The sequence below is a fragment of the Suricata suricatta genome, chromosome 4 (genome assembly GCF_006229205.1).
Source record: "Suricata suricatta isolate VVHF042 chromosome 4, meerkat_22Aug2017_6uvM2_HiC, whole genome shotgun sequence".
Lineage (NCBI taxonomy): Eukaryota > Metazoa > Chordata > Mammalia > Carnivora > Herpestidae > Suricata > Suricata suricatta.
The window spans coordinates 11,579,580-11,603,226 of NC_043703.1; the positions used below are offsets into that span (position 1 = coordinate 11,579,580).

Sequence of the window (23,647 nt, forward strand, 5' to 3'; positions counted from 1 at the left end):
CTCTGTGGCCTATCTGCTCATAAGTGGAATGGCTGGTCACATGGTAATTCTTCATTTAATTTTGTGAGGAATCATCATACTCTATTTCACAGTGGCTATTTTATATTTGTTTTATATTCCTATTAGCAAGTAAGTTGGTCTTTGTAACCCCAACTTTTCTTCCTTGAGGAGTTCTGTGTTATTTTAAAATCTGTTTAACTCAGTCTCCTGCCAGTAAAAGATGACGATTCTCTAATTTTGTGTTTTAAATGTTTGTTTATTTTTGAGAGAGACAGAGTGTGGGCGGGGTAGGGGCAGAGAGAGAAAGAGACACAGAATCTGAAGTAGGCTCCAACGTTCTGAGCTGTCAGCACAGAGCTCGACACGGGGCTCCAACCCACAAACTGCAAGATCGTGACCTGAGCCTAAGTTGGACACTTAACGGACTGAATCACCCAGGTGCCCCTCAATTTTTTTTGGGAGAGTCTTGTCATCTCTGGAAGACCACTGCCCTGAGTTCTGGGGAGCCAGTCTGGTTGTGTCCATTCCTACTTTGTCCCTCAGGGTCTGGTTGTGTCCATTCCTACTTTGTCCCACAGGGTCCAGTTGCCTTCCTAACATTCTCCCTAATATTCTAGCGCCAACATGGAGACACCTGTGTGACTGTGTTGTCTACTTTTGGGAACATTTAAATACCACTGTTAGCAGCAGACTTGGCTCAAGTATTTTTAGCAAAATTAGTTTGTTTCACCGCTGTGTCTCACTGAGCTCTCTGAGCGTCTGAAAGTCCTCTCTGTGCCACTGGCCGCGAGGCCCCTGCCATCTCTGTTCATCTCAAGGTAACTGGTAATGGCGCTCTGAGTGTTTTGGAGGTGGGGACGATAAATGGTGGATAAATTCAGATGTGCTATAAGCCTACCTTCTTTCCCACAATATTGAGGTTTATGTTCCTGAAATACACAATGGTAGGAGAGTTCACCTTTTCTTTATTTTTAAAAAAGTCCTTATGTATTAAACTTCCTTAATTTCCCTTACTTAAAAAAACAACAACAGACTTTTTCTAATGATCATTGCTAAAACCTCCTCTCCTTCTTCACTCTCTTAACTCCCTTTTCTTGTTCCCTGACGCTCCCATTTCTGTCTTTGAATAATTTTTTACTGATATAAAGAATTTGTAGTTTGAATTTATTAGGTCTTAAATTCTCATATGCCTGAGTTTTGTGTAAGAAGTGCTTGTATTTTTAGAAGAACTACCTCATTGTGTGACAGGGAAGAAAAAAATTTAATTTGGGGCAAAGACGGAGGAGACCACCATTTATTGAGCATGTGGTGTATACTAGACCCTCTGCTAGACCCTCTACTTACCTTTGATTGTACTGTTGGATAGAAAACAAGTAAGGAATAATAGGCCAATGTACATAAGGTTTCTTTGTTCAGCAGAATTCACTGCAATGAGAAATGTAGTATATGGACCGTTAGGGATGAAAATTAGCTCTTCTTATGGACTGGGCACTGTAACGGCAGTTAGAGTGTGATGTATTATCATTACATGAGATCTTGCTTTTAGCCACTATAGGATGGACAGCATTTCACTTCCTTCCTGGCCTCCTCCTAAGGTAGGGCCCAAGGTCGGAAGACTTCTATCTGTTTGAGATATGGCATTAATTCTCATTTGTAGTTCTAGATGTTTTTGGTGTGACTTCAAATTCTGCTCTCTGCGCAGTTTTCTCAGAGAGTATGAAGTAAATCTGCTAGTCAAACTAATCTGACCTTTAGAGCATATTGAAAACAGAAAGACAGCTGCGAGGAGAGGGTTGCACATGGGAACGGCGGTTCTGGATGGATATTCTTCCAGGTGGGGGCTCACAGCTTGAGACTGTTGGCTGTGTCTCTGTGGCCAAAGGGCTGAGGTTTGTTGTGATTGTCCTGTGGGACAGCAGGTCTTAGCCTGACTTACTGTCTGTACAGGTTTCCTGGTGGTTTGTACAGGGTGGAGCTCCTTTCCTAGGTTAAAATGCACACCCCCTGGGCCCCAGAGTGGCTCAGTCGGTTAAATAGCCGACTCTTGATTATAGCTCAGGTCATGATCCCGGGGTCATGGGATTGAGCCCTACATAGGGCTCTGCATTGAGTGTGGAGCCCACTTAAGATTCTCTCTCTCATTCTCTCTCTCTCCCTCCCTCCATCTGTCCCTCTTCCTCATACACTCTTGCTCGGTCTCTCAAGTCAAAAAGAAAAAAAAGGAAAGAAAAAAAGCCACACACCGGAGGGCAGCCCTGGGCACCTCTCATGGTCCCTGGCTCCCGTGTTCTTGCACAGTAGGGCCAGAGCAACATTCCAAAGGTGTAGATTCATTAAGCACGGTAGCTGTTTCCAGCTCTGCGGTGTCTGTTGGGCAGTAGGAAACAATAGTTACTGACATGTTCACAGCAATTTCTTGATTGAGTTCTCACCTATTATTTTATTTGAACTTGACAACCTTCCAGAGTTGTCCCATTTTTAATAACACTTTATTGAGATATCTGTCACTGGTGGGGCCATTCCAAAGCAGGATGCACCCTCCCCCTGCCCCCTCACACCCCAAATTTACTTTGGATGTTGACATTAATGACACCACACTCAGGAGAAAGATGTCAGGAGGTTTATTACTCATGTAATGAAGCTCTCAGAAGGGGGCAGGGCAGCTCCGAAGCAGGTCCTGAGCCTGGTTTGGGGGTTTTGTGGGGGGTTAGCGGGTGGGGCCAGGGTGAGGTTCCTGAGTGGTTTGAATTTCCTGCTGGGACCACGGAGGGAGCCACCTGTAATGTCCTGTCAAGTCTGGCCAGATGTGGGGAAGAAGAGCGGGGAGACTTAACAGCTGTCGGTAGTGAAAGACCAATAGTGGGCTCAGGCTCGTTAGTGTGTTCACAAACCAGGAACTCACCTGTGAAGTGTTCAATCCGGTGGTTTTTGGTATATTCACAGACTGCATGCTGTATATAGACAGTGTATATGTTAGAAACACTGTCTGATTTTTGAACATTTTTATTACTCCTAAAAGAAGTTCTGTGCTCGTTAGCAAGCACTCCCCATTCCCTGGCAACCACTCATCCACTTTCTGTCTCTATGGATTTGCTTATGCTGGACATTTCATTTAAATAGAAGCCTATGATATGAGGTCTTTTGTGACTGGCTTCTTTCACTCTGCATAACATTTTCCAGGTTCATCCATCTCGTAGCCTGCATCACTATTTCATTCCTTTCTGTGGCTTAAAAATCTGCCATGGTGTGGGCATTCCGTCCCAGTGCGTCCTACTGAAAGATGACTGATTTGGAACGTCTGAGGGTGCGGCAACGCTAGAGGAGTTGGGTGTTATTATTAGTGGGGGCGGGCGGCAGACATGGGCTTGGGGCTCAAGATGGAGTCAAGGGCAGACACCCAGTGTTGGGAATTGTGAAAATTAGAAGTCAAATTTAAAGATGAGAGAGTGAATGTGATCTCCAAACTGAAACACATACTCTGTAGGTGGCTGAACTGGTTGCCAGTAGATACCATCCATCTCCGTGTCTGCTGATGGAATTCATGGTAATTCTCCTTTGAGACTAATCCAGGATCATTCTGATGCAGAAAAATCAGTGAAACCAAATACACATTTGAATGATTCATTTTGTCATGCTTTTATTAGCATGAAACTCATTTTTAGCCTTGTTGAACCCTTTGCTCTAAATATGTTCTGTTGTTTCTCTTGCCCACTTATTTCGTTGGTTGGAAAATGATTAATATTTAAAATTAATAAAGTTGCTTGAATGCTTATTAGTAGGTCCCTAGGAAACATTTCTTTTTCCTCTGAGTGATTGTTGGGAAGCTGTTTCATTCTGTCCCCTTGTTTTAAATATTAACTTAGGAGTTTTTAAAGTAATTCAAACAGAGCATACCAGCAGCTTCAAAATTTGCTTGGTTATCGTTTATGATCCTTTGTAAAGTTCAAGCATAAGCTTTTGTATTTCAAGTAATAATTCCCTGGCTTCTGCACCCAGGATGTCTAAAATAGATAGTAACAATAATAAATGAAATTTAAATTTCTAGATATCATCTTTATTTATATTTAGTGAACAATTGTTTTTAAAATTGTTTTTCTTGCAGTATAGAAGTTAAGATCAATGGTGACCACTTGGAATTCTCAAGATAGATAATTGAACTCATGTGTTTAGTGTTGTATAGTCCACAATATTCGGTTTCTGTGTAGATGAGTTTTCATGTTATTATCTGCCAGCATTGTGATGTCACATGAAGACGTGGCTGTCCTGATATCAGGACTTGGGTGTAATCTTGAACACGGTAGCTCTGTTTTAACAGAATTGCAGTTCTGAAGGTGAATGCTCTGGATCACATATACTTAATGTTTTTTTCATGTGGCCAATATCTTTACTCCTTTGATCTGTGTGGCTGTTAGGGAAAGTTTGCATAAAAATGCAGGAGAAAGGAGAAGCCTAGATTTTTGCTTGTCTATACAGTCTAATAGGTAAACTAATGATAAAAAACCGAAATTTGGGGATTATGTGACTACATAATATTCTCTAAAGATCTGCTTTTATTACATTACACTGGTCTCTGTTACCAACCAGCAGGTCCTCAATCATTATAATTCACTCTAACTTTGAAATCTGTAGATAGAAAATGAAAACCATCTGTTGCCTTGTGAAATAAGGAAGAATTTGGAACAGATCTTAAAAGAGCAGTAACTTTTTTTCTAGATGTATATTGTAGGTGGGAGGGGTTTTCCTGTGTGTTCATCATAGTCTTTTTACATAATTTACTTTTCTGGTTTTGGAAGGAGAATGCAAGGGTCATTTTGTATTTTATCAGTGACAAGCTTCCTGATTGGCCATCGCACACACATAGGTAGTATAGTGTTTAATGAGTTCATTCTGCAGTGGAAGGACCTCAATTAACGTCTGCACCCCAGATACTAACCCTGTTGCCTGGGGTACTTCAGTGTGTAGGTACCGTCGCATACTGGAGCGCCACTGCAGAAGGAGTGGGTCCAGCCTGATCAGGTGACCCTTTATGCACGTTCTCATTTGTGTCTTTGGCTATCAGAGATGGGAGAATCCTATTAAGCTGAGCAAACTTGCCAGTCCTCTCTCTAAGCAGAGTGGAAGTGGGCAGAAGTCAAGATTGACACAGCACTTTTGTGTTACCTTGTGATTTGCTATCAGCAAGCTGTTACCCACACATGCAAAAGGTTGTTTGAAGTGGGCTTACACGTGTTTCCATAGCAGCAGTCATCTCAGTGACTCCTCTCATTTTGGGGCTTTTTTTTTTTCTCTTGCTTCTCTGTTCCTCACGGATGCAGGATTAAACAAACAGCATATTTAGGTCAAGGAAAGAGATGTTTGCTAATATAGATGCTGGGCTAAGCATTCTGGGAGAGTGATTCCTTGCAGCAGATGAACATTCTTTGTGCCTTCCAGCAGCATCTGCAGCAGGGTGGCTGTCTGGCACCATTTTTTTCATTTCGGGCAGGTTCTGAGATTCTGAACAATCCTGAGCAAATCACAGGAGCCGGCAGTTTTCCAGACACCACATGTGAATCTTCGGCTTCTCCGTTCTTTGGTATTAACAGGCAAGCAATCTCCTGGAATAAACGATACTTTAAAGATTTTGGTGCATCCGAGGTGTGTCATCTGGATCTTTGCACCACCCCTCCTGTTTGACACTCAGAGCCTGGATTTTTTTTTTCTTTTTCTTTTTTGTCAGGCAGTTGGGCAGGAGCAGCTTCTAGTGCAACAGCTCGGAGCTTCCCTTCTGTTCTGGTGCCGGCAACTGCCTGTCATGAAGATGGTACGGTGGGAGCCTGCTCAGAAGAGCCAAGGAAGATGATGTGGAGATGGAGTAGAGATTGCTAGAAATCTGAACATCTACACCTTGGGGATGGGTTGCACTACTAGTGTAATTCTGTTTAAAGGCATCCGCACCGTGTTTGAAAGAAACTGCGCTTATATGTGCAAACAGCAAGGAGAGAATAATGCCCTTGAATATACAGCATACAATTGGACAAAAGAAGACTCAGAATTATTGATCTCCTCCTGTCTGGTAAATGCCGTCTTGCTTCATTAACAAGTAGTTTGGTGGTGTTAGAATAAACTTGCCTTTGCTTATAAAGCAGATGTATTTCTGTACTTGAGTGTGCTTATGTATCTATAGCCTGGGTGTGTAAATGGGTAATTAAGTGGCCTTAAGTTTAATTATGGGGTGCCTGTTTGTATGTGCGAGAATGCCGTGCGTTCAGCAGAGCTTAAATGCCTACGGAGAGAGAAGCCGGAGCACTATAATTGATGGCAGATTAGTCTTCTAAGTTAGCTTTATGAGCTTACACGTTCTCGGTATAGTCTCCGAAATAATATGTGGCAAAAGTGAGCATTTAGGGCATTGTATATTGAACCCTCTACCAGTGAGAGTGAATTATTCAGTTCCTTTACATCTCAGTCTTTTCCCTGGCGAAATTTTCTTACTGATGGTTTGTGGTCGGTCCTTCCATTCTGGGCGAGATTGGAAGGGAGCATGAAAGAAAACTATGATGGATGTGAGAGAAATACTTACAGTTTTATTATTTTAAATCTGACTGTTTACGCTGTTTTTGGGTGAAGGCTCTTGAGAGTTAAAAGGAAGCTTAGTAGACGCTTCTGTGTTCTGCCCTCACCCCTCGGTACAGCGCACGAGGAGGTGACAGGTCACAGATGGGTGGGCCTCTCTGGGGCCTTCTCACAAATACCAGGCTCCTGAGGAAGCTGCTTGCTGGTCCCCTCCACCCTCAGGAGGCCTTGCCATTTCCCCTTCTGTTCTTATCACAGTTTTTTGTGGGAACGAGTGAGAATAACACACGTGGGAGTCTCTGTGTGTGTGTGTCTGGCCAGCAGCCACTTGGTAAGGGGAGGGCGAGGTGCGTGGAAACCCCGAAGCTGTTCCTGGTCATCGGGCTTCCATCCGATGTGGGGCGGGGGTGTCAGCAGACCAGATGCACCTCGGGATCAGATCAGGTCGCCCCAGCCTTGCATCTCGTGGCAGGTCTTATGCGACATTAGCTCTCAAAGCCCTTGGGAGGAAGGGCAGGAGAGCATCATTTGAGCAGTAGATGCAGTTTGGAAGGCAGCACTCTGTGTGGGCATGGAACCGATGTATTAACCATTAACTATTTTAAACTCTAATGTATTTTGGAATATGCTTTGGAGAACAGCTGGGATCCGAGATCAGAAGGACTGGCCCGTTACCGAGTCTGCCCCATGAGCTGTCATCCCCCACCCCGACAGCCCTGGGACTGCTTGGCCAGTAAGGGCCCCACCTCTCCCGTTCTGCCGGCTTCTCCTCCCTCTGGTCCCACTGCCTTGTCTTGGGTTAACCCATCCTCAAGAGATCCTGCTTGTGTTCCTTTTTGCTTGATTGCACGAGGGACTGAGAACGAGCTGGGGGCTCTGTTGGCACTCGGGGCTGGACTGGGAAGCACTGCTCCCGTGTGTTGGGTCAGGTGCTCCCTGCCACCACCCTCGCCTGCACTGCAGACCGAGAAAGACGTGGCCATGCGTGCACGTGGCTGAGGAAGGTGGAAAGATGCACCTTCTCCCTCCAAACTCTCTCCCTGCTTCTATCTTTGACCCTGTGGCCTCTCCTTCCTTGGCAGACAGTGGTCCTTTGAAAAGGAAAGTCCAGTGGTCACTCCTCAGAGGCAGATCCAGAATCCTTCCTGTAGCCTCCGGGTCTGTCCCTACATGCCTGCTGCCCCCTGCTTCCTCCCAGATGCCCACTCCTCATTCAACACTTCCCTCTGGCTCACAGGATGCTTTGCTACTGTCTCCTGCTGGACATCCCCAGCCAGGCATTTCCCTGGTCCACCCTTGGCCTCCTGCATGGCTCTCTCTGATTTCCCCTTCTCCATGAGGCTTCTTTGACCACCGCCATATACAAGGCTGTAATCCTGTAGTCTGCCAGCCCACCCTTCTCTGATTCCCTGCCATGGTCTCTTCATATTTATCTCTACCCGACACTGCTAGTCAAGTATAGTAGTAGTAGTTAGCAGGAAGTGTTGCTTATTAGACTTACAAGAAGAATAAGCTTTTGAGGGGACCTGACTGGGTCAGTCATTTGAGCGTCCAACTTTACCTCAGGTCATGATCTCGTGGGTTTGTGAGTTCGAGCCCCATGTTGGTCTCTCTGCTGTAAGCACAGAGTGCACTTTGGATCCTCTGTCCCTCTCTCTCTGCCCCTTTCCCACTTGTGCTCTCCCAAAAAATAAATAAATATTAAACAAACCAAAAAAAAAGAATAAGCTTTCAGACAGCTGGGATTTTTTTTGTCTGTCTTATTTGGTCTCTGCCCCAACAGCAAGAACAGGGTCTGATTTGTGGTTAAGTGCTTAGTTACTGAGTGAATTCTAATGAAATGGTTTTTAAGGTCCTGAACTTGAACTTGGAGAAGCTGTTGAGAAATCAGATTATAATCACTTATCCTAAAGCCAAAGTCTTTTTTTAAAAATTTTTGTAGTGTCTCCCAAACAGTAACTGGCTCATTTTCGATAATCTCCCTTGGAGTGAGACTTTTCAACGCTCCTGTCCTGGGGCCACATCGAGGAATTCTGTGGTTCAAGGCTGAACATTCCATGGGTTTGCTGTGGTCACGACTGACAATGGATGATACCGCCTTTAAGCAGTGACACAGGCACTAGAGGGCCTTTTCATCCTTTACTTTAAGCCAGCCAGACCCTGTCTTAGGGGAGCCCTGCCCGATGGTATTCCTTTGAGCCCCGTCCAGGCAAGGGTAGGGCTGACCTGGTCTTCAGGCAGATGTGGGCCCGTTGGCTCCTCAGCCTTAGTTAGTAGGGTGTCTGTCCTTCTTTCAGCTCAAGAGCCTTGTCCAGCCTGTGGCTGTGCCTGAACTGTCAGCAGGTCAGAGCTGGAATTCACCTGATCCTCAGAGTAGCCCACCCCCGCCAGCTCAGTGCGCACCAGATACTGAGGAAGAGAAGAAGTAATATTCCTGAAGATCAGCCGGAAGGGCCTGAGGCCACCCTTTCTTCGAGAGACTCTCCCTCTCCCAGGGGTCTGCCCATGTGTCAGAAACCCCGTGTAGATGGACTGCCTCGTTCTGGCCTCAGTGGAATTGCTGCTCCTGAATGAAGCCTTGTGTTTTTCTTTTGGCCCAAGTGAAGAGCATCATAAGATACATTCTTAGGAAAGTGACGTCTACTATGAGGGTTTTGTTGAGGGCATTGCTCCTTTGCTTTTGGGTCAGGCAGAGGCTCTGTGGCGTTTCGGGTAAGAGTGCTGACCTTGGAGCCAGTCTGCAGGGCCTGAATCCCTGGTCCACGACTCGCTAGCTGGTGACTCTGGGCAATTTACTGAACTGCTCTGTTCCTCAGCTTCCTTATCAATGAATAATGAAATGAATCTGCATTTAATGAAATGCAGATAATAATAATAATACTTACCTCAAGGGGGTACTAAATGGGTATGTCGAGAGCCCTTAGGACAGTGTTTTATATATAAGTTAGTGCTAATTGTTAGCTATTATCACAATGATTTCTATTTTCTAGAGTTTTCTTTATGAGGAGACCTGGAAGTCAATTTCTTCTTTCCATACTCTGAATGGTTGTGCTTTTCCTGAGAAACTAACTTTGCATTTTATGTACATTAAGATTCCTGTAACTGATCTCAGCCACTTTTCCAGTGGCCTGGTCAAAGAAAGCTTACTTCCAAACCTGTGGCCCAATTCTAACTGACATTTAGGCTCTTTCAAAATGATTTTTTTTTTGCCTTTAAACTTTGCTTCTTATTTTCCTACCTTATTGTTTTATCACCATCTGCTCTTTTTCATGAGTTTATTAAATACTTTTTGTCTTATTTTCTATGTATTCGTATAAATCACTTTACATCCCTTTCCAACAAGGCAGAGTATAATAGGCTAATAGAGAACTTTATAGTGAAGAAAAAGCATTTTTATCATCATTAAAGTTGGCTCTGAAGCAAAAATCAGATGTCTCTAGTGCAGTCTAGCTTTGCGAGGCTGCAGCTGCGTGGTCTGGTTCAGGAAGGCTCTCTTTATGTCTGAATGGCATGAATCAGCCCCATGGTGGGTAGTATACTGGGAAGTGGGCTCATCTGGCCTCTGGGGACTGAGTGGATTTCAACTGTATTACTCTTAAAAAATTTTTTTAATGTTTATTTTTCAGGGAGAGAGAGAACGTGGGGGAGGGGCAGGGAGGGAGGGAGACACAGAATCTGAAGCAGGCCCCAGGCTCTGAGCTGTCAGCATAGGGCCCTACTCGGGGCTTGAACTCACTATGAGAAGGTGACCTGAGCCTAACTCGGACACTTAACCGACTGAGCCACCCAGGTGCCCCATGTACCACCTTTAAATTTTAACTAGTAATCCTACCACAGTGGAGGGCCAAGGCTGAGTTGGGATAACTTCCATATCTGAGTACAGAGTTTTCCTAACGTTCCCTTTTCTAAGTGATTGAATGGATTAGTTCAGCTCATTCCAGACATAACCTTGAATGCTCCTTTGTGCTGAGCACTGGGCATTCAGAAGTGACACGGGAGCTCACGTCCCGTTGGGGAGTGGCCGACAGAAGGCACAGGGGCACTGTCCGAGGGCATGAAGGCCCAGCTCAGCCCAGGCCCCTTCGGTGAGGAGGGGCAGCGCGAGCTGACAGCACACTGCTGTCTGTGAGGGTCTGTGGCGGGCACAGCCTTCTGGCTAGGCCCTGACCTGCTTCACTCTAGCCGGTGATCTAACATACCCCTCTCGTAACACGTCGGTGGGAGACCGGAGGAGCTGTGGGATTGTTCTGTACCATGTTCTCTTTTTGCCAGTTCTTAGTGAAGGGAAGAAATCGCTCAACTTGAACCCTGACAGTAGCAGCGGCCATGAAGGGAAGCTGCTGGAAGCCACCAGGGGAGAAAACAAACTTTCTGTCTTCAATTTCTTTTGTGACATGATTGGATAATAAGTGATAATCTTACCCATTGTAAATTAATATTTAATTTTTTTCTTACCTCCAGCATGAAGTTTCTCATGGATCTTTTATTATAAGATTTGCTACTTGTCTTCAACATGTTCTCAGCCTTTATTACGGTATAGTTTCATCAGATCACTGTGGTCTCCCTGGCTAACCAGTCCTTCCTAATAGAAAACACCTACTGGCTATGAAAATCCTGATTTGTCATATGCGTACCGCGCACAGAGAGTGGAGTTGAGGGTGACATGTGCCCCTAAGAGCCTGCGGTCCTCCTTGTGCATGTGTGTGTGTCTGTTTGGAAGTGGGGGTGGGGGAGGGGGGCGGTGAGGGGATAGAAGAGGTGAATCTGCCACAGGCGCTCAGTGAAACATGGTCTGATACCTGTCAGCCTGAGGCGGCGGGGAAAGCACGGCCGGGTCCTGATTATTTTAGGTGTTCCCTCATAATTTCTTCTCGCGCTGTGAGCACTGTCTTGGGATCTAAGAAAGCCGACACCTGCTTGGCTGCGTTCTGGAACACTGCCTTGGTTCTGAGTCCGATCGCTGGAGTGTGGCTTTGGGCAGGCTGTGTTTTCCGTTTTATTTCGAACGTCCTTCCTAACGATGCCCGGTGGGTGTTGTTGCCTATTTACGGTAGTAAATTGGAGGTGTTTCCAAGGAACTGTCTGCTCTGATTCCTAGGTGCATTTCCTGTGTCTTGAGATTGTTCTGCTCCATTTAGGCTGCTTCCTGTGAGCGCAGCCAGCGGGCCCGCCTGGAAGAGTGCTGCGCCTTGCCCCCAGTGCTTTAGTAAAATGGACTCTCTTATTAATATTTATGAAATTATAAACAGGTAATTAACATTTATTGTAGAATAAGCATGCTGTGTTTGGTACAGAGCGGTAACCCGCCAATTTAAACATTTTGAGGCAAAACCTTCCAGAATTTCATCCAAGTATAGCCTTGTTCATAAAAAATATATATATAATACACGACGGAGTATTACACGGCCACGAGGAAGAATGAGATCTGGCCATTTGTAGCAACGTGGATGGGCCTCAGGGGAGTCATGCTAAGCGAAATAAGTCAGGCAGAGAAGGACAGATACCATATGTTTGCACTCATAGATCTAACAGGAGAAACCTAACAAGGGACCATGGGGAGGGGAAGCGGGGGAAAGTAAGTTAGAAAGAGGAAGGGAGGCAAATCATGAGAGACTCTTGAATACTGAAAACAAACGGAGGGCTGAAGAGGGAGGAGAAAAGAGGTTGTGGGGTGATGGTCACGGAGGAGGGCACTTGTGGGGAAGAGCACTGGGTGTTATATGGAAACCAACTTGGCAATAAACTATTAATTAAAAAAGGGAAAAATATATATAATTGTTGTGAGTGTCTCTGGATTAAATTGTTTCCCTCCCCAAATCTGTATGCCGAAGCCCTAACCCCTCAATGTGATGAATCTGGAGATGGGGTCTTTAGGGAATAAGTAAGTTAAGTGCAGTCATAAAGGTGGGGCCTGAGTTTGATAGGGTTGCGGACTCACAAGAAGAGTAAGAGAGTCCTAACTCCTGTGCCGTGTGAGCACATAGTAGGAAGGCAACTGTGTCCCCCGCAAGCTGGGTATTGGCAAGACAAGAGTCTTTGCCAGGTACTGACCTTGCTGGCATCCTAACCTAGGACTTGAGCCTCCAGGACTGTGAGAAAATAAATTTCTGTTGTGTAAGCCACCTGGCCGGTGATATTTTGTTATGGCAGCCCAAGCACATGCATACGCATAGTAAGCATGTTGTTTTGTTATATAGTCTGCAACTAGCTTTAAATAGTCTCCACAATGCATCACACCAATCTTCCCATGGTAAGGAGTATACATTTGTGTCTCAGTCTTATCGGTGTCAGTTCATTGTATGGATGTGTCTTAGTTCATTTCAGGCTGCCATCACAAAACGCCACAGACTGGGTGTCTTGTAAATAAAAAACAGTTATTTCTCCCACTTCTGGAGGCTGAGAAGTCCAAGGTATGGGCATCTGCAGATTCGGTGTCTGGTGGGGGCCCACTTCCTGGCTCCTTGCGGGCGGTCTTCTCACGTGACGTCACGTGGCTGAGGGGCAGTGGGTATCTGTGGGGTCTCTTTTATAAGAGCACAATAGCCTCTTACTGGTTAGAAGAGGGCTTCGTGAGTGCCCCAGCCTCATGCCCTAACCCCTCCCAAAGGCCTCACCTCCACCTGCCATCCAATCGGGACTTAGGATTCCACATATGCATTTTGAGGGGACATACACGTTCACACTGCAGGATGTGGCATTTTGTTTAACCCATACCCACTGTTTCACTATTCTGTTTTTGTTCCAACAATAAATGCTGTGATAAACATCCTTGCATTTGTGCCTTAGACATTTGTCAAATTGTTTTCTTAGCACAGATTTCTAGACCTGGAATAGTTAGGAGAAAGCGTATTTGCTTTTTAAAGGATCTTAATATATATGTAGCCAGATTGCCCTCCAGAAGGATTCTTTCGAGATTTTTAAAAGTTGAAGACAAGAAAATTTGTTTTCTCTCCTTGTGACTTCAAGCAGTCTACCTTCCTTATTGCTCTTTATTTATTAAGCTATTGATGGAGTTATCTATAAACAGAATAACCTCCTTAGATTGCTGTAGACTTAGGGCAATAACATGGTTGTACCAGGATTCAAATTAGCACTCATTTTGCCTCAACTGTCGGAGGCATGACCGCAGACATTCTCAGATACCCCGGGGGAATTCTGAAATGTTCCGTTGTGGGGGCTGGAATGTGTCTGTTCTGGGAGGTCTTCACCCTGGTAGAGCTGGGAGCCGCTTCTGAGATGTTAAAGAGGAAAGCAGAGAAATACTGAGTAGAAACAGATGAAGAAAGCTGTTGTTGCTTCGCTCAAGTCTTACTTCTCAGATGTTCCAAGCAGCGGATTTATGGTTCTCTCATGGACTTAGTAAGAAGCAACAATTCTTTTGCTTCTTAAAAGTAACATTGTCTTTCATGTTTAGAATATATAATTATTAGAGGAAATTTAGAGACTATAGAGAAGAACAAAGAGGAAAATTAAAATCACCCATTATCCCAAGGCTGAGAGATAATTGTTGTTGAACATGTAGTGTGTTTTCTAATACGTTGCTTATACAAATATAAAAATGGCATACTTCATGAATAATTTCTGATGCCGTTTTGTTTAGGAAAGATTTTGTTTTTAAGTAATCTCTACACCAAACCTGGGCTCGAACTCATAACCCTGAGATCGAAAGTTGCATGTTCTCCCAATGGAGCCAGCCAGGTACCCCTCCTGATGCCTTTAAAAATTTTCCTTACGGCCCATAATGTTTCACCAAAACACTGGTATGTGCATAATATTCCACTGCCATGTATATTCTAGAATTTATTTAAATGCTTCTCTATTATTAGGCATTTAGATTATTACACATTAAAGTTATAGAGGACATCTTCACCCCAAAATCCTTCTGTGGATCTTGAATATTTTCATAGGCTAGATGTTTATGAACATGAACTTATTATGGCAAGAATGAATTTTTAAAGGTTTAAAGCATATTCTTTTATTGCTTGTTTGATTCCATTTATATTCCAAGAGCCATGAATATTAGTCATTTTACAAATGATTGCCAGCATCATTTTTGCCAATTTGAGAGACAAAGAGATAACTTTCTTTCTTCCTCTTCTTTTTTTAAAACATTAATTCACTTTTGAGAGACCTAGAGACAGAGCATGAGTGGGGGAGGGGCAAAGAGAGAGGGAGACATGGAATCTGAAGCAGGCTCCAGGCTCTGAGCTGTCAGCACAGAGTGCAACGTGGGACTTGAACTCATAAACCATGAGATTATGATCTGAACTGAAGTCGGATGCTTAACTGACTGAGCCACCCAGGAGTCCCATAAGAAATAACTTTCAAGCTCTAAATCCTTTGTCATACTTATTTAATTTTACTTTTTTAAATGTTTATTTATTTGTTTTGAGAGAGAGAATGAGCAGGAGTAGGGGAGGGACAGAGAGAGGCAGAGAGAGTCCCAAGCAGGCTCTGCTTTGACAGCACAGAGCCCGACATGGGGCTCGATCTCACGAAAGGTGAGATCATGACCTGAACCAAACTCAAGAGTTGGACACTTACTGACTGAGTCACCCAGGTAACCCTGCCATATTCATTGCAAATATTTCTCCATTTTGTCATTTGCCTTTTGATTACTTTCTTTATAATACTTGTTTTACTAACAGAAGTTTAAATGTATGTGATAAGCATAATCATCTTTTCCTCTGTGATTTTTCCTATTGCTTTTATGCTTAGAAATTCTTCTCTAGATCAGATATTTACCAGTGTTTTCTTTTGGAATTGTTTGTTTACTATTTGGTTTTTTTTATCCAAAGGTCCTGTCACCTGTTCTTGTAAATAAAGTTTTATTGGCACAGCCACACTTATTTGTTCATAATGCTGTCACAGAGGCATGGTTGAATAGTTGTGACAGAAACCCGCAATATTTAGTAGCTGGCCCTTTACAGTTTGCCAACTCCTGCTTTGTTACTTTGCAGTTTATTAGGATGGATCGTTTAGCTGAGGCCCTAGTTTGATTCCCTCCTCGCCCCCAACACTCATTTCCCTCAATCTCGTTTGTTGAATTCATTCATTCCTTACTCACTGATTTGCGATATTGTCTTTATTATATTTTATGTTCTTCTATACTGGCCTATATTTTGGTATCACTCTGTGTCCATTACAGAAGCAAAGTTCTTATCCGGATGTCAGTTCAACTACAATTTACTAAAAGTAGAAACAAATTTAGAGAGAGACATAAACTACATTTTTAAGGTAGAATATGTAGGCTATCCTCCATAAGTTGCTGAATGAAGGTCTTATAAAACATATATTGGTATAAAGGTTCAGGAGCTAAGGGTTAAGGTTTGAGTCTAGAGTTAAGGATATTTGTAAATTTGTTTCCTTGTGAAGTAGCCTGTTCATAAAGCAGATCAAGCTTGTCTTTATCAGGACTCTCTGGTGCATTTTGATGAAGGAAAAATTCCAGTGTGGCAGCTGTATCCTCAAGTAACCTTGATTTTGAATCTACATATTTTCTATATTCGCTCTTTGCTAACAAAAGGAGTCCCAGCAAAATATAAGGGGGGGTACTACTCGAGTTTCCAAACCCAGTGTATTCGTGTCTATGGGAAATACATCTGTATCTTAATAGATGGAGAGTAAATTCTAGCTTTTCTGTTATATAAGGATAATTTTCTTTCTTACCTTCATTTCACATGTAAGGTATGGATATATATATGTCTGTGTGTGATGTATTTGTGGCTGTATATTTGTGTAAGTGTGTGTGTGTGTGTGTGTGTGTGTGTGTGTGTGTGTGTGTTTTATTGTAACCTCAGTCTTGGAATGTTGGATAAAGGAGGACTTTACATTTCCTCCAATGTTACTGAACAATCAGAGGCTTTATCTTAGGATGCATTTCAATCAACATTTGTTTCTCTGCCAGGGGAAAAACCCGTGTCCTAGGGACTGAGGTAGATGTGACCTGTAAATCCAAGCAGAGTGATGACCCTGAGCTAGCTGCCGGCTGGTAGGCTTTCTCTTCTCTCTGGGGCTCATCCTGTCTGTACAGAGTCTCTGCAATGAGAGTATGTTCATGGAAGGCTGAGATGTGCACCTGGTGGCGGTCTTAGATGCTACATAGTTTTACCCTGATGCACTTTTGGAATTCCTTGTATGTTTTGTAGATTGATGACACAGACAATAGCAACAGGGAAGAATCAGTCTTAGGAATTACTCTTCTCTCTGCTTTCTTTATTGTTGAAGAGCAGTTTAGAAAGAAGCTTGAAACATGTTCCTTGTTTTTCCCCTTTCTGCTGTGAAGAACTATTTTCTGGACTCACAACATTTCTGACAATAAATGTGTGGGTTGCCCCCTGCCCCCCACACTAAACAATTTGGGCATTAACTGTCTAGATCAGTACAGGACCCAGAGGCTGAGGGCTCAGTCCCATGGGACAGCCTTTATTTCAGACGCTGGTCTGAAGTTCTCGTTTGTCACCTACGCATCTGACTGACCAGCTGTAAATCAGGGGTCCCATGACCCCTTCCTTGGGTTAAATAATTTGTTAGAAATGCTCATAGAACTTAGAAAATACTTGTTATTACTGGTTAATTTAAAAAGACATAATTCAGGAACAGCCAAATGGAAGTGACACATAGGGCAGTGTATGGGAAAGGGATACAGAGCTTCCATACCCTCCCTAGGCGCATCACACTCCTGACACCCAATGTGCTCACCAACCTTCATTTAGGGTTTTTATGGAGGCTACATTATGTGGGCATGGTTAATTAAATAATTGGTTATTGGACTCCATCTCCTGCCCTTCTCCCCTCCCTTGAGGTTGGGCAGCAGATCTGGAAGAGCCTACCTTCTAATCACTTAGTTGGTTCTTCTGACAACCAGCTTCCAAGAGTCATCTCATTAGCATAAACTCAGATAATGTTGAATGGGGCTTACTATGAATAACAAAAGATGCTCACTCATAGAATTCTAAGAATTTGAGAAGCTTTGTGGGAACTGGGGCATACACCAAATATATATTTCTTATTATATTACACCTCCTCATTTTTTCTTTAATTTCTAAATATTCATAGAATGCCTGCTAATACAGTCTGTGCTGTCAGAGAGCATCCTAAATGGGATGCAAGTGGTGATAGGGTAAGGTAACCATAGTTACCATAAGAATATCCATGAGGCACTCCTAGCTCACCTTTTGGAAAGAGTCATAGACTGCTTCTGGTGGAGGTGATGTCTAACTTGAATCTTGAAGAAAGAGAAGGATGTACCAGGTGAAGGGGTAGGGGAGGGACATTTCTGCCAAGGAAGCAAAGTCCCAGGGAGGGAGAGCTGAGGCCTCCTTGGAACTGCTAGTAATTCCACAAAGCTGGAGGGGGCCTTATGGAGCTGGACAACCATGGGAGTACCTTGGTGACCAGTGGGCTGGAGAGGTAAGCAGGGATTTAACTAGAGGCTGGTGGGTCTTTTGGAACTTTATTCCAATCTTGGAGGAATAGCCATTTACTGAAGATTTTAGACAAGGGAGCCATTTACTGAAGATTTTAGACAAGGCAACATGTGGTCACACTGATGTTTTAGCAAGATCACTCAGACTGCAGAGTGAATGATGGATTGTTGAGAGGGAGGTCTGAAGATGGAGACACTAAGGAGGAGTCCTTGTAGCAGAGTGACAGGTAATGTTGGCCTCACTGAAGTAGGTGGTAGTGGAGAGGGAGAGCAGTACTAGGATTTAAGAGAAGGTTAAATCCAGAAGAGAGAGGGAGTCCGGGGGAGGAGTCAAGAGTGTTCAGATGTTTGCCTTGCCTCCCTCTAGGGTGTCTGCCAAAGGAATGGGTGGAGATGGAGGGGAGGATTTCGGTTTGGGGCGTCCCTAGTCTGAGGTTAGGAGACATCCGTAGATCAGTGCGTTGTGACCACTGAGGCTGCAGGTAGAGCTGTGGGTTCTAGCGTGGGAATGGGTGGGCTTTCCTGGTAAGAGTGCCCTGGGAAGTGCAAAGGAAAAGGACCTGGAACGGCTGGAGTTGAGTGGCCAGGGGGGTAGAGGAGAGCCCAGTGTGCACTGGGAAATGGAAGCATAGCCCTAAATACTCAGAGCCTGAAGAACTTTGCCTGCGTGTGTTTGTGCATGTGCCTCTTGCTTCTCGTGCTCTGACAGCATCGTCTTTGTTATTCATAGAAACGTGTCGGAAATATGTGTACAGCGTCCTTCTCAGCGCAACAGACTTACATGTTAAATGTCCCCTCTGCTCTTTGGAAGGAGCTTATACAGTGGAGGGGGTGCCAGTGGATCACTGAAGAAAGTCCCCCTTCTCCACTCCTCCCTTCTCTCTCCTCCATCAGACTGCCTGACACTGAGTCCTCACTAGTCAGCATGGGCTGTTCTAAGCTCTTTGTGGCCATTTACTTACTTAATCTTTAGGACAACCTGATGAAGTAGATAGATATTCTTGTTACCTTTAGTTTATAGATGGGGAAATGGAGGAACCAGGAGACAAAGTAAATATTGTCTACACCACATAGTGAGTAGCACAGCCAGGATTCAAACCAGCCATGTAGTTCCAGAGCCCTGTGCTCCTAGCCGTGATACCCCGGAGTCCTGCCTTTCAGTGTAGCAGACACAAGTATTAAGGTGAAATCACGGCGTGATGTGGGAAAGCAGCCAGAAATGAATGAACCCTACCACAGTGGAAGAGTGAGGAAAAGATGAGACAGAAGAGCAGGGAGCTTTCTAGCTTGGGAGACAAAAGCAAACATTAGTAGCAAAAAGGGCTGATCCACAAGAGATCAAAGGGTGATGTGAAGCAGTGACCAGGGAGATCTATTGGGAAGGATCGAAGAGAAGGTGGCCTCCAAGCTGGGTGTGAAGGATGAACACGCTCCCTGAAGGGGGTAAGGTGTAGGCCTGGCTGTGGGGGATCTGCGCTGGTCAGAAGGGAGAGGTGAGGTCAGAGGTGTGCAGGGGAGAGAAGCTCAGAGTTGCGTGTGGGGAGAGGTGGCCAGGTCCCGAAGAGCTGCCGCGTGTGCCCGGTGCCCCACATTCCAGTCTGGAAACTTGTGGAGCCCCTGCAGGGTACATTAGACATCCTTCTCATGTCAGAGTGGGGTCAGAGGCAGAAAGGAAGAGACTGGAGTGGGGGGACGAGGGGTGAAAGCTCTGAGCCCCCAAGCAAACCCTCTGATTGAGGGGATAAGGGGAAGGGGTCAGACTGCAGCGGTTATTTATGGAGCTAGAATTTGCTCGATGGCTGCACGCTGCAAGTGGGTGAGAGAGCGGGAATGACAACACCCGGTCTTCTGACTCGGGAGGTGGTGATGCCATTAATCAAATGCAGGCGCCGCAGGGGTGAGGCAGGGCTCAGCGCCGAGAGGAGGCGTTGCTTCTGGTCTGAGTTACAGTGCCTGAGGAACCTTCAGGTCGGGGGCAGATCCAGCTTTTGGAGGGCCCTGAAACGTTTACAATTTAGAGCCCCCTTTTTAGAAAACTACCAGAAAATTGCAAATACCAGGGGTGCCTTGGTGGCTCAGGAGTCAGTTAAACCTCTGACTCCTGACTTTGGCTCAGGTCATATCTCATGGTTGTGAGATCGAGCCCCGTGTGGGGCTCTGCACTGGGTGTGGAGCCTACTTAAGGTTCTCTCTCTCCCTCTCTCTTTGCCCCTCCTTCCCCTTGGAAGGAAGGGAGAAAGGAAGGAAGGAAGGAAGGAAAAAAGGAAAGAGAGAGAGAGAAAGAAAATACCAAGTTAGGTGCATGACCTTGGGCGGGGCTTCTGCCAGGGGGATTCCTGAATTTTAGTCTGAGGCTCCCGAGGTCTCCTTCCCTGTTCGTGTCTTCCTGGGTGTTAGGAAGTCCCCAGGTTCGTCTCCCTGAGCCAAAGGCTGGTTGTCATCCTGTTAAGACTGTCAGAGCTAACTAAAGTTAATCTAGGGGTTACCTTAGTGTGGGGTCCAGGAAGCCCCATGCCGTGCCTTCAGACTTTTCTGCAGAAAAGGTACCCTGCTTCCACTGTCTTCCTAACACAAGAGAAACAGAAAGAAAAAAAGTTACAAAGGGCTTTCGTGGGATGAAGGGTTTGGTATAGTATCCCAATCCATGACCGAAAGAGGATAACAATATGAAAGTATATTCCACTTGGGTTATCAACAGGAAATGGTAGCCATGTAGATAATGAGCTAATTAAAAAAAATTTTTTTAATTTATTTTTGAGAGAGACAGAGATAGTATGAGTGGGGGAAGGGCAGAGAGAGAATTCCCAAGCAGGCTCTGCATTGTCAGCATAGAGCCCAACTTGGGGCTTGAACCCTTGAAATCGTGAAGTCATGACCTGAGCTGAAACTAAGAGTTGGACGCTCAACTGATTGAGCCAGTGAGGTACTCCTAGACGATGAACTGCTAACACTTTGAGCTTTTCCTGTGAAGTAAGAGTTTCAGGGAACTGTTTTACCGATAGCCTCTTATTAAGAATGAAACCTTTTAAACCAAGTTTATGTGGTTTCCTAATAGCCGGTAAACGTGAGGCAAAAGGCAGCACGTTTAGATAATTCTCCTAGTACAACTTACAAAATGAGTTTTGTAGCAGGAAGATGGGAGTGGAGAACAGGACCCTAGGATCATTGGTTAGTCTGTGTCTTTGATCACTCAGGCTGAAAAGCCTTTCCTTGCAGGGAGGTGGTTGAGGCCACTGCCAAGGACAAGGTTATATTTGGGCAAAATGTTGTCCTCCCTCCTCCTCCTGCGCTTGGCCGAGGAACCCCCCCTACAGCCCTCATCCTCACCCCTGTGCCTCAGTGTTCCAGAATTCCACCCCCACTTCCTTCTTCTGTCAGTCTCTGCCTGTGAATGATCTCAGCTAGATGTTGGGCTCTTATCTGATTAAAACATTCACACAAGGTATAAATAGCTAACAATTCTCTCTGCCAAAGGGTATTTGCATTTTAGAGGGAAGTTTGCTAACTAAGGGTAGCCTGGAGGTGATGATGGAGGATTTGGGAGCAGCTTGTCATTTATTTCCAAACTGTGGAGTGAGTGGGGTTTGGATGCCACTCAGTCTCCGAGTTTGGGTTTTCATTGCGATTATAGAAGAATATCTTTTACTTCATTTTTCTTCCTCCTTTTCCGAGAAGGCGAATTTTCTGGGTATGCTTATCTAGAGCAAATTTCAAATGTTCAACTGGCGAGGGCCTGCGATTTTTGGCGGGGGCCCTCTCTGCTGTGTCTTGCCACCTGCAGGCCACCCAGGTCCTCTCCCAAGCTCCCAGAAAGATGAGCTTGGGAACTCAGCACCTCATTTTGGAAAGGCTGGCTCCTGCTCTCGTGAACCAAACATCTCTGCAATTTGGAGATTGCGGCATAGGCCTCACATGCTGGGGCCTTGTAAAGAGAAGTCGTTACTTTCCCTTTACATCCATGACCTGCTCTGCTCTGAGTCTGTGTTTAGAATGGAGTGATGCATCTTCAGAAGGACGCATCAGGGCAGGAGAAAATCCAGAGAGAGGGGCTGTTAAAAGGACCCGGGCATATTTATAGCAAAGTTGGTCGGGAGGAACCCGTTCTAAGTGTGTTTCTCTTGCAGAGGTTAAGTCAGACCAGACCATCTGCTTCTAGAACTCTGATTTGGGGAGACTGTGTGGGATGGGGACTGAAAACAGGCAGAGCCCCGAACATTTTAGCCAGTCCTGGAAAGTGGTCCTCGTTGTCTTATATTTGGTTTCTCTTTTCTACTAACTGGACTAGGATTTCACCAGATCTTGTAGCCAAATTGACATACACAGGCACATTGATGGTTTCTGGGAGCTTTGATACAAGAGAGTTCATGCCAAATTTCTGTTTTCACTTTTCACCCTTAGAATTCAGTGACCTTTTCGGATGGGCTGTTGTGGTACGGAAGGACGCAGGCTGCCGCCCAACTCATACTCTCGTGACCGGTGTTGTAAAACAAGTGGAAACTCTGATAGTTTATGCACAGGCGTGTTTATCAAAAAAGCTGGGCACTGTCCAAAGGAAAGCAGGCAGTGATGCTCTTAATTTTGACAACAACTTCTAGCTACACCGGAACATTAAAAACCTTTTAGATTTCTTATAATTTCTAGCCACCCTCTAGAAAAAGAGAACCGTGAAGAAAAACATTGAGGATAAGCTTTAAGACTGCTTAAGCTGTCTGAGCTGCAGCCCCAGACATGTAGGACGTGGCTGGACGCAGGCAATTAGAGAATTCTGGAGAAAGCCACACAGTCTTGAAACAAGAGAGTTCATCGTGTAAGAATTCCTTCTATTGGGAAATGAATTTTATAAAACCTTATTTTGCCTTTCTTATTAAAAAATCTTGTTTTGCTATCTTCTAGCATGTGTGTGTGTGTGTGTGTGTGTGTAAGCTGCTGTGAGCCCTGTTCCAGGCCACATACGCTCCCCCCTGAGTCTGAACGACAGGGTTAATGATTGGGAAGACTTGAAGGAACCCAGGGAATTGCCACACTAGGTTTTGGGAGAGTACTTAACGCCATTTATTACCAACATACGCAAAACATGAGCCTCTAATGCTGAACTCTGAGGTTGAGTTAAGTTCTTTTTATCACAAAAGTAAAAAAATGTGTTGATCCCAATCTTTATTGACTTCCTGTCTACCCTCTAATATGTGATTGGATGACCTATATCACAAAATCATGATTCTAAGGTTGCTCCTCCTCCTCCCTCTCTGTCCCCCTTCCCCCTCCAGGGACCCTGTGACTGTCTTCTGTACCACTCACTCAGGGTGTGTTTGGAATTATGAACTAATTTTGATAATGGCCCTAAAGATTAATCTGGCTGCTTAATCCATAAGCAAATATAGATGGCTTTGTATTGTCCCATGTGACAGCCTGCCCCATCACCTCTCTCCAGGACTCTTGGAAGTAGTAGGGAATAATCTGATCTAGAAGAGTTGTGTGCCCTGAGTTTCACCTGGATTACTAGCAGTCATGGAACCTTCTTTTAGAGGGTGCTGTCACTGTACTAGGTAAGAGAGAGACTAGGAAGAGCTCATTTGGGAAGGGGTTAGAAAGGTCGGTCTAGAAGGGGGCAGTGCTGACTAAGACCATACTCCCTGAATCACACATCTCCTCCTTTATGGATTTTAC

The 23,647-nt window shown here is 44.7% G+C and overlaps 1 protein-coding gene across 8 annotated transcripts in view; it reads left to right on the forward strand.

The window, feature by feature from the left end:
- The window catches only part of DOCK9 (dedicator of cytokinesis 9), a 283,577-nt gene that overhangs the window by 62,224 nt on the left and 197,706 nt on the right, over positions 1-23,647 (forward strand). For 3 of the 8 annotated variants that reach the window (XM_029936494.1, XM_029936497.1, XM_029936501.1), the window contains exon 1: positions 5,894-6,055. The exons of 3 other annotated variants lie outside the window; for them this stretch is intronic. In XM_029936494.1, coding sequence (XP_029792354.1) covers positions 5,894-6,055 — 162 coding nt within the window. Of the gene's footprint in view, positions 1-5,719; positions 6,056-23,647 lie in introns of those variants that run through there. 2 more of the 8 variants (XM_029936499.1, XM_029936504.1) reach the window with 1 other exon arrangement.